General features: G+C 37.3%; 1 protein-coding gene across 1 annotated transcript in view; it reads right to left on the reverse strand.

Moving 5' to 3' along the window:
• The window catches only part of ST6GALNAC3 (ST6 N-acetylgalactosaminide alpha-2,6-sialyltransferase 3), a 227225-nt gene that overhangs the window by 105625 nt on the left and 109518 nt on the right, over nt 1-12082 (reverse strand). Inside the window, exon 2 of the mRNA XM_013960943.2 lies at nt 8037-8231. Coding sequence (XP_013816397.2) covers nt 8037-8231 — 195 coding nt within the window. The remainder of the gene's footprint in view (nt 1-8036; nt 8232-12082) is intronic.

Genomic DNA, 12082 nt, shown 5'->3' on the forward strand with positions numbered 1-12082 from the left:
GACATTACACACCTTTAACAAACCCATGCTAGAAACAAGATGACAGGAGAAGTTGTATCTTAAGCTAGAAAATGTTACCAAATCAATAAAATTAATTAATTAATTAAACAAAAAGCACCAGAGAACAAAATTGGCAGTCATCAATAAATTCCATAATATATTGTATGTCATCAAATCCTGGGTTACTGTTTCTATTTAAAGGCTGACCTTTGTCCCTCACCACTGTGTTTAACTTCTATTGTAGGATATTTGCTGATCTAAGCTTTCAGTGCACTCCACTGGAAGTACTTTTGAGTGATTTTTGTGCATGTAGTCAGGCATTTCATAGGAATCTGAAAGTATTTGGTATTTTCTAAAAGTTTAGAAAAATACTTTTGAACTTGACGCACTCCAGAAATTTTATTTTCTCTTTATAAATATGAATCCTAGGCAGGAGCACTCAAAAAAGGCAGAAGGGAGGGACTGTTGATAGCATTGCTGAACCAGAACCAGGGAAATCAACCCAAACCAACTTTCACTTTGGCTGGTGAAATATTAATAAAAGGTCCTTGTGAATTCTTTGCAGCCAAAAACTGGAGCAAGCAGGTTCTATCCCCTGGAGAAATATTGATCCAAGATCTGTGGCATTTTCTTCTATTTCACATCTAAAACTCTGGGTCCTAACTACAAGAGTCTCTTAAAGAGACACGCCTGAGAAGCTGTACTTCAAAAAATGATGCTATTACTTGGAGAAAAGAGGACTGAAACTGGTGTGGATAAGGTAAAGGCAGTAATGTGCACCCTTGGGGTGGGGAATAAAAATGGAGGATCAATTGTTATTAAGTGGACAATCCCCAAATGACTCTAGTAATTTCTTTGTGCTCATTTGGGAATTTCATTCAGCACCGTATTTATTCATCTAATGGGCATCTCAACCATAATTTGACCGCTTTCCTGAGTGGCAGCAAGCAACAGATTACTATAATCTTTGACTAGCTGAATATGACAAATAGATCAAATGGGGAGCGGAAAGGTAAAGCTACATGAAAGAAATACTGCTATTATCTGAATAAACACAGAACTTCATTTTTCCCCTAACACTGCCCAGATTGAATTGCTTTTCACTTTGGGGTGCAGAATTTACCATGAAATTTCCAATGTTAGTGGTAATGTCACTTAGTGGTATAGAGGTAACTCAAAAAAAGATTTATGATGGATAGACAGACAGAATTTATAGCTATAGCCATATCCACAGCTCCTTGTTACACATATGGTAACTCTGTGAAGTAGAGCTCTATGAAGCACAAACTGCCAGCGTAGTAATGCCAGTAGAAGGCATGAGATTTTCAACACAACTGTGTAGGCCCTTATACAGACCAATATAAGGCATATTTGGTAGTACAGATTAATGTATTCATCTGGACAAGAGAGACTATCCCAAGAAAAGCAATTTTTGCTGGTGCAATCTACATCTGCTCAAAGAGAGTCCCCGAGCTTACTTACAGCACTACACCAGTATGCCTGTTCCAGCCTGGTCTGAGAGAGGAAAGCATGGATCAGCAGCTGAAGGTGCATTTAACTCCAAAGGTTCACATTTATACCTAACAAAAAGCCTAACAGGAAAGGCTCACATGGTACAAACTTCCCAGCAACTCAGAGAGAACAATACAAGACACAAAAGCAATATATTCAACCCACAGAGCCTTGCAGCAGAATCTGAAGCTGCCAAACTCAGGCTATCACAGACGGCCAAGGGAGCAAACTTGGAAAGCAAAGGCCTTCAAGGAAGATGGCAGTGGCTTTAAAACTGGCCAGTAATTGGCATGGTTGTCAGTGCTAGGGGTCTGTCTCTTGAGCAAGGTCTGGCTTCTGTGTTCACGTGTGCACCCATGTGCATATGAGTGACTGTGTGTGTGGCTGGCACTCTGCTTCCCTGAAGGGAAATATTAATAGTCTCAGAACAGCTCAGTACTACTCAGCTCTGCCAGAATAGCTACGCTGGGCAAGAGCACAAAGGGCTAAAATTCCTGAATTTCATAGCCAGCAGAAACCCCTTGTGTACAAATAATTGTATCAGCAAAACTCCATTTTCACTGGCTGTTTTTACTCCTTGGTGTATTTTATACACCAGTACGAAATATACTTTAGCCATCATCACTGCATCCAATCTAAGGACACTTTGCTGGCAAAGGATACCGTGAATCTCTATGAGAAGTATGTTCCAGTTGTAAACACAGTAGGGTGGCAGTGGACGTGTTATGATGGAGGCATCTTAATTTTTAAGAAGCAGTAGTGGGCAGAAATTCAGTGTGCAAGTGATAAGATATTGCTCTCTCAGCTGATGAAATGAAACACCAAGAGGACAGCTTGCTTGCTATTAATGCAAACCAGCCCACCCTTCATTTAGCAAATATTACTGACAAAGAGGCTGAAAACACATCACAGTAATAGAATTCAGTTCTCATCCAGAGTAAAAACATGTTCAAGTTATACAGAGTTTCTCCTCCCTTCCACTGATTGTAAGCCTCATCCTTGTCTGTTTATTACGCCAGCCAGCCCACCTTCCATGATTTCCCATGATTTCCCCAGTGGTTTGGACTCATTCAGGAAGTTATTACACCAAAGCTATCTGTTCTCTTCCTTACCAGTCCAAAGAATACTCCATTCACCTTGACTGGTCCTTTTATACATCTGACATTTAGCTAAAAACAAACTCTACTGATAGAAATCTGTCTATGAAGCTGGCTAGCTCCAAAACTTCAGTTCTGTCTGTTTCTCTCTCAAGACAATTTTCATGGCGTCTCTCATTTAGAGAGGTGTCCTCCACACTTCTCACGAGGAAAACATAACTGGCACCTTCTAGTATGTAGTCTACTATTATCTGACATAAAGCTTCCTGTTTGCTGGCAGTACAAAATCTTCAAGAAGGCAGAAGAAATTTCTGGAAATTTTTATAACCAAGGGGGATGGCAAACCTATGACACCAGGCAACTCTTCCAGTATAGCCTGTAAGCTCTCATCAACAGGGATCCAGCTCATGATTCTGTGCATCATAAATATTTATTTTTACCAGTCCAGATTCTTTTGGGATGAGATGGATTGAATTTTGATGGCACAAAGAGATTACTGTCAATCATTGAGCTGTAAGTCCCTTAGCCTTTTTTAAAAAAGCAGAGCTGCCACACAGGCACAACTGCTTAGCTCATCACATTCAGGCTCTATATGGAGCAGATTTAATTCCTTTGTATAGTATAGTTGATATATTTATCCTGGCACTTAACTTTTTCTTCATGAGGCACCACCAGAGTTGTGGCTGCTTTAAAAAACAGAGCTAATTCCATATATATAGAAAGAAAAAGGCTGGGCTGGCAGGATTTACTCTATCCAGGACTCTCTTCATCTGCGCTTGCTTCCTCTCCTCTAGGTTCACAACAGTGGTTTCACAGGTGGACCTTGCAGCTTATTCTGAAGGTTCTTCTTCCAGGCATAAAAACAGTTGGGAAGAGGAAGAGGGCAGTGGGGACTCAAGCAAAAAGCAAAAATTTGTTTAGTGAATGCATCTTAAGTTAGGCATTAAGACATCAGTTCAGTTGCTCAAACATAGGTATCTTGTATCATTTGAGATCCCCCATCATGTTTGAGACATCCACAAAGAATTTATGGGTTTCTCCTGGACAAGCAGCTGTAGACCTAGGGGGACTTGGTCAGTCAAAAAATTTCAAATGACAAAAAATACTTATGTCTTGGCAAATAAACTGAGTCTTCAACAGCTTTGAGCAGGCAACAGCCTCACTGTGCCACAACTGGCAAGCAATTAATGCTTGTACACTCATTTGTCCTGGTCACAGGACAAAACTGTATGCAATAATATGATCCAAATTTATTTCTTAGCTATCAATACTTATTGATGAGGGGTTTGGGGGGTGTTTTTGTTTTAATTACAATACAACTAAAAAAATCATAACTGCAAAATACATGTTCCTTGTATCTAGGATATTTACCCTGTGCTCATCACTATACTATGAGATCCTTCAATGTCCATGACACAAAACCTTTTTTCTCCCTCAGAATTCATTTTAGATTAAGCCATTAGATCTCTCAAAGTTGCAGTTTAATGTAGGGACTTTAGGTCATCTCAGAAGTTACCCTTTTCCAAGAACAGTTTTAATTTTGTATAGTACTTGAATATACTTCTTATAATTATGTTTCAAGTGCTACTGCAGCTATATTTCAAATTTTACGTATGTAAGAAAATGCTATATTATTTTAATACTGATGGTAGAATAAAAGTCTATTCAAAATTCACCTTTGTGGAAGCACAATCAAACATCCAGGAACACTATTAGACTTGCTCAGCATAAAGTTTCAAACTGCTAATGGGTTTTAAATTGATGTCATAATGCTGCAATTTAAATACATGATGTGCATTAATTTTATCAGAACTCTTTGTAGAGTAGGAGTGGTATAAAAGAGGAAGGAAGGTTATATTTTTTTATACCTAGTTCTTTTTATCTACTTGCCCATTCTTGAAGCACAAGAAGAATCACCACATCAGCTTAGGGCGAAGGGGTTGCGAAGTTTACTCAAACAACAATAGGTTTCAATTAGGCAACTGTTGTAGTATTATATCAAAGTAATACTTACTATGAAAAAATACCAGGAATAAGATAAAAATAACTTCACAAAATAGGCAGATGATATTTCTTAAAGATAGACTTCATAGGAACTATCACCAAAATCTATAGATACAAAGCAGAGGAAATAATGTGCAGAAAAGACTGTAGAGTCTTCTTATCCATACACTTTCTTTTCATTGTAAGGTCAAAATTCATGTACTTGGGTGAGAGAGCAACACTGCAAAACAGGCAGCCACAGTCTCTCCCAGATCTCAGGGAGTCCTCGCAGATGTGGGTGTTGGAAGGGGACAAGAGATCACACTGTGGAGGGGACCCTCTTGTATTGAGGGGAGGGGAGGGACTGGATGCAAATATTCTAGGTGAAGAATCATCTATTTCAGAAATATCTTGTCAAAAAACTAAAATGTGCATAGACTTAACAGGCCAGTATAGTACAACACTTAATATCCATTTATACTTCAAATATGGTATGTTTACTGTACATAAAGTCAGTTTTTCCAAAGCTGTTGCTATAGCTACAAATCAGGGAAACCATAGCAACAACACTGTATTATGCACAGCCTTAATTAGAGATTAAATTATGTATCTCTTCACAGTTTATATTAAATACTCCTATATAATCTAGTTACAGTAGTTTTAAAACATTTTCAGACTTTTTTGTGATAAAAAATTACATAGTGTTATTCTGTCAAGTCAAATACACAATACACTTGAAATATGCCTTTACTGCACTATTTTGATCACACCCAATAATATACATGTCACTGGTTTCTACTTGAGATAAATACGAATGTTTGTATGACCATATTTCCTGAACTTCTTTAATACAAATCATTGATCCCTTCAGCCTTAACTACCCAGTAACTGATTTTCCAACATCTCCTAAGGTTTCCAAGTCCCATCCCATTCAGCTTTACCCAAAGGAAAGGAACTCCTTCTATCTTCAGGAGAAAGGGCTGTTTTTCCTTTTTCTTCAGAAAGTAAGCATGTGAGGGAGGGACGGGAATGGAAGCGAAGTAGTTCATCTAGATTTTCTAGCTTCCCCGTCATGTCGGATGACTGAATGGGTTGGTGCTAAATTACTCTGCTTTTTTGGCCTTTTTTATGTGTATATGTGTGTGTGTGTGTGTGTGTGTGTGTGTGTGTGTATACACACTATTTTAGTAATGCATTGAGAAGTTGAGACTAGAAGGTCTCTGAGATGCTGTACACAGCCAGGCTCCTCTGCCTCAGAAACGAGCCTAAAGGAAAGAGGAAAAGGAGAACAGAGAACGGTGAAGAAAGGACAAGGATGTTGGAAGCAGCTGATGAACAGAATGGAATATTATTGGACAGCAGGAGAGACATTGGACTCAGTGGGGTGATAGCCTTCCAAGGAGATGGTGGAAGACCATGAACGTATTCAAAAGGTGTGCACATATTCTCTCAATAAAAGAGAAAGCCATAATTCATGTATTTAAAAGCTTTCTCTCCTTTCTTCTGTTCCATCTTATAATTTTCTGATAGTTCACTATGGTATAATTTTATCACTTTTTGGATCTTGCCCATTGATGAGATGGTAGTCTCCCATTTTGCAAAAGTAAGTATGTGTGAGAAACATGAGCCATGTGAAAGCTTTTCACATAGGCAGCACAATAAAACTTCTCTCACAAAGGGAACAATTAAATCAGAATATAGTGCATTCTCTGTTATCAAGGTATGTTCAGTTTCTTTGTTATCATTTTAATTAGAAAATATTAATGTAATCTGCAAATACAAGGGGAAAAAATTAAAGTTACTAAGTTTAAGGAGTACTTCATGACCTAAGCTAAATTGAGACAAATGTCTTGCTAATCAATACTGGCCACCAACTCTCAGGACATTCATTTCCATTTACTGTTAGAACTTCCAAGCGTGTTATCAAATTTAAGAATGAGTTAAAGCTCCCACAAGCTACATCTAATCTCTGATGAAGGCAATAGTGAATAAAAACAGATTAGCATGCTCCTCTCCTCTCCAGTTATCAGTTAGGCTGATAGTGATCAAGTGACTGCAACAGCACTACCTCATTCCAACTCCCTGCCTGGCGCGGTGGCAATCACATAACCCAAGGACATGCAGAACAAACTGCCCTTCCGTTTTCAGTGGGTTCCTGGCCCTTTCCTATTTAATATATTCTGGATGGAGCCTTAGCCCCCATGAACTCAACGGCAGAGCTCCCATTCATTTCACTGGGACTGGATTCACATCCTGACTCAGCCTTCTTTTCTGGTACTTGTCTTTTATTTGCTCTATAGATAAAGTACTCTGGCCTGCAGCATACTCAATGCTGCATCTTACGTGGACAAAAATTAGAAGATACAGAGGTTTAAAAGAAGTAACCTCCTAAAAACTACAATTCTTTCTCATTCTGATATTCATTTTCAATACCCTAATAGTAAAACAATAAATAAGTTGTTCAATACATTCATAGGGCTGGCTACCATGAAGTAGTAAAATACTTTCATTCGCTATAGAAGTTGTATTTGAATGCATTCCGTATATGAATATAATAATTGTAATTTTATAAAGAAAAATAATACTAGTACATGGAACTTAATATTTCTCATAGCTGACAGTGTTATAACTAATCAGGAATAACTTTTAGAAAGAGTTAAATTTTTTGTGTTTGTAAATTTATTTTCTGAGGTTGCACCTACCTGTGTTAAGCAGCAAACACAAAGACAGAGAGAGGAAGATGGCAGGGAGGGAATCACCACCACCACCGCTAAAACCCAACAGTGTCATTAAATACTCTGCCTGCTGAGATAGTTTAAATCAGGAATTCCTGTAAAATGTTCTTTTACCAAACTCAAAGCAAGTATTTTGCTAGGTGTCTACAGGTCAAAGCACTTTAAAATACAGACTGGAAACACACACCTAGCCTTCAAGTAACTACCAAGTGTTAATGTAAAACTTTTATAAAAACCCAATAAATCTCTAGCTCTATACCTTCTCTACATTCATACATGTTTTTTTTCATAAGTCATTCTCCTCTTCTATGTACATAGAAACACAGATAAACTAGCTCTTACATAGGTATCCTAGGCAAAATTAAAAGTTTTTAGGACTTCTATCAGAAAGACACACAAGAAAATTTCCTTTGAATTTGAGGGACTGAAGGTCTGAAATTAATTTGAAAAATTCTCTTGCTTGTATAAATGTTAATCTTCACTGTAACCAAGCATTATTTTGAGGCCAGCCCACTGTTCTATCTATTGTAGACATTACAGAAATTAAAAGAATTCAATGGTCATTTAAATGGTCACATACTTTTAAAAGATACTTTACTCAGAAATATTGCTTGTTTTAATTTTTCCACTGGGCAGTTACTTGAAATTAGAGAGAGAAAGATAGATCTGCTGGTCCTTTTTGCTGCACTGTGTTGATACAAGGTCTTACCTCTTGCGTTTTCACATTTATATATCCATAGTGAGTTCTCGTAGGCCGCCTTTGACCATTAGAAAATGGTATCCACTTGACACTGGTTTGTCCAAAGCAGTTTAGGATCAAAGGGAAGTTAACTTCATTTGTGAGACGAACGATAATCAGACAGAGGAATGCTGCAATGAAACTCACAGCAACAATGGACTTTCTCTGTAATGAAAAGAAGGAAGGAAAAAACCAAAAAATTAAGAATTGTTTTTAATAAAAAACAGGTAACTTCTATTGTAGGATGAGGGGAAAGCTTTAGAAAGCTTCATATGTGATTATTTCATATGGTAGTCACCCTGCTGCTGGAGCACAAGGAAAGGGGACTGAACAAAATTTTTCACTAAATCTGTATTTCAGAGGTTTCAAGAGTTTTTTCTAGAACTAGTTAGAAACAAATCAGTTCTGCTTAAAAAAAATCAGCATTTTTTTACTAAGTTTCAAAAAAATCTACCAGTTTTAAATTTTATTCGAATTTGGAATTAAGGGTTTTTTTAATGCAAATAGCCACACCAAACTCTCCACAAAAAACCACCAGCACTTGGGACACATGACAAATAAGAAAATACAAATGACACTTGTATCCATACTACACCAAATTTATTGTGAAGAGAAAGATAAGTACAGATTTTATTTATTTTATGTTAATCTTAAATCATTCCCATGCAACAGAACATAAGACTCTAACCTTAAATATTTGAGAATAAATGTTTGGCAAATTCAACACACCATTCTGCCTTTTCCCGTGTTCACAGATTTACAAAGTGAGGCATTATTATCTGGAACAAGATGACCTCCATTGTTAATAACGTAACAGATCTAAAGTCTGTATCTAATTAACCTTTGCTTTCCACCTCTAACATATCCAGGTGGTTGGACTGGTTAATGCAACCACGAAAACATATCAACTTTTTCCATGTGTAACTCCTTAGTCTGCTGGAGAACAACTTGCAAGAAAATACAATGTTCTCCTCATTTTTAGCAATTTCTGAAATACTGCATTCAATTACTTCCAGACAAATTACTTGGGGACAAAGCATGCCATGTTAGATGGCATACATAAAGATTCTAGATGAAATACTCTATTTCAAAGGTCATTTTTTGCCATTTTCCTGAGGGAGTGGGCCAATGATTACTTACAGGTGTTTTTAATAGTACTTTAATTACGATCTAACTTTACCTAACTTGCCACAGTTTAATCACCCTACTGAACAAAATTCTATCATTCCAAACAGTAATACAAATAGAAAATAAGTACGTAGTAACTCTTAATGCTGGATACAATCCCCGCAGTTCCTGTCTACAGACCCCACCAACTCGCAGCCACCAGCACACTCCGGGTGTAAGATGGCTTTTGTACATGAAGGCAGTAAGATCACAGGTGTTACAGTAGTGATGGAGGGATGAAAGGAGAGCTCTGATTGCTACCATATAAGACGACAAATCTGTTCTTTGCCTGGAGGTTCATTTGACAGTCTGAAGAAACTAAAATGCTGAGCAGAAGAAACAATGATATTTACACAGCTAACATACCACAGAAGATGTAGACAAAGTTTTACTGGACATAAACCACACCAGGGGCCTAGGTACAGGATGCTGCTGTGCTTGGGTTCTGCAGAATTCTGGACACAGAAAACAGAGAGCATCACAGCAGGCACACAGGAAATCTGAAGGGATATTACTGTATTCCTATACACAAGAGTGGACAATATAGTGCATTATGGTGGGTCAGTCGCATGGTTCTACCTGTTCTGATGCATTAGAAGGCTGCAGGTTTATAAGAAAAAAAGAAGCAAAAGACTGGGATGGAAAACTTGGGTGGACAAGATCATTAGGAGGAGAAAGGGAACACGGAGACCAAGAGCAGTATTCTGGCAATGTGATTCAGTGAGGAGGAATCTTAGTTAATTAATGGCAGGTAATGTAAAATTAAAACTAGCGAAGCTTCAGAGGGCAGCATAACAGCCTTCAGGATTCATGGAAGACCCTGCACTTTCCATCAACTGCATTATAACAGATTTACATTATATTGCAATAAACTGGCTGGGGAGCACTTCTGTGTCACTTCTCTTTGTACCAGATGGAGTCAGAAATGTTTAGCTATATATCAAGGCCTTGTAAGTGTTAAGAGCAGCCAAGATGTGCTGCACAAGTGATAATTATACAGCAATGAGAAGGAGAATGGATTAGTCACATTACTTATTGTAAATCAGAATTAAAAATATTGCAAATATTCAAAGAGAAAACTAGAGTCTTGTTCCGCTGCATGTGCACGCTTCAGTTAAAATGTCCACAGTTGGATACTGCACTGCACAATGATGCTATCAGATTTCCACACGTTCTGCCTTCCTGGCTTGCTGAATATCCTTGCTTAATTTTGTGCAGATCTGTTCTGAACTGAAAAACGTTGCAATCATCTCTGTGCACTTCTCCTAAGGAGCTGTTTAAAGAGCTCCTGCTCCACAAAGAATTCAGATTGTGTAGCTAGAACTCTTGGCCTTCATAAGATGCCAGCTGTCTTTTATATTCCTTCTCTTTAAATACAAAGGAAAAAGTCTGTTTGTGGCCTTCTTTTGTTTTGTTATGTAATAAAATACTGTTTGAAAAAGAAAACAGCAAAGACTTTTATATGTGTGTATTGTTTCACCATAAAGAACCTGTACTAGCTGAAGAACAGCGCAATGAGAGAAAGGAATTTTTACAGCTGAACGGAATGAAGGCATCTGTTACAATCATTTGAAAGAAAAAAAAACAAAATAGCCATATGCAAACCCAATGTCTACTTAACTTGTACAAAGGAAGTTTGCGCTAATGATTCAGTTCCATTGCAGATTTTATTAAAGGCATGAGATTCAACAATGTGTGCTCCCTGGGGGAAGACTACTACAAAATAAGAGTTTCACTGGCTTCATAAATTTCAGTGTAAAAATAATAAAAAACAAACATGCAACACACCTGCCTATTATAATTTCAGCTTCCTTAAGGACCAAGTAAAGCAGTCTGCTGAATGACCAAGAGTATTCTCAAGGGCAGCTTTAAACAGAATTTGCTATCCTTAAAGTTCTTCCCTCCTTCACCTGCTCAAGCAAAAAGTACCGGCGCTATTTGTCAGTAAGTACTTCTTGTAAAATCTCTCTTCCTACAGAGAAATGGATTTTGTTATATTTCCTCTGATAAAACTTAAAATTTAGCATTGGAGACTTCAGGAATTGTAAATGACATCAGGACATGACAAAAAGTATGGAACTATATTGGACATGAACACCAGACCCTAATTTGTCTCAAATCTTGTCTGTATCAGCATTTTTAAACGCTTATAAAGCCTACCATTTGGGAAAGAGAAACCAGTATTCATTAGCAACTTAGCACAGAGACAAATTTTATTCCTCTTTAATTTTAAGTTCTCATGGATGCAAAGAGTCTTTTAACAAAAGAAACTTTCCTCTAACATGAAAGCTCTCCACATATATAAATCTCAATCTATACACTTTCCCAACAAATTTAATATAAATGTTTTGATACAGGTGACACTTTAATTAAAAATATATATTCAGTTACAAACTTTTTGACACATATTCAGTGAGGAGCAGACAATAATATGTATTTTTAAACAGATTCATAGCTGGAAGACTTGCAAGGTATATTAGCTTTTATCAGATTTATTCCATTTACTACAGTACTAGACCAATCTAGCTGACAGCTGCAGGAAGAAAATTACCAAACTTATAAAAACAAGGTCCTATACTAGAGGAGTGATGGGGTTTCTTATTTGTTAATGACATTAAACCAAAGTAGATGGTCATTCAAAGTAAAAAATCAGATATTAGGGGGGACAATTTAGATCAGAATACATGCAGTGCAATACCTGTGGCCCTGTTGGGCAGAGACACACACTAGCACTAAACAATTTATTCTCAAATCCTTTTATTCAATCTCCACAATAATATAATTCCAATTTTGTTTTTGGTTATCTCTCAGACATCAGGCTTACTCTGTCTAGTATGCATTTCAAAAAT

The sequence above is a fragment of the Apteryx mantelli genome, chromosome 8, assembly GCF_036417845.1.
Source record: "Apteryx mantelli isolate bAptMan1 chromosome 8, bAptMan1.hap1, whole genome shotgun sequence".
Classification (NCBI taxonomy): domain Eukaryota; kingdom Metazoa; phylum Chordata; class Aves; order Apterygiformes; family Apterygidae; genus Apteryx; species Apteryx mantelli.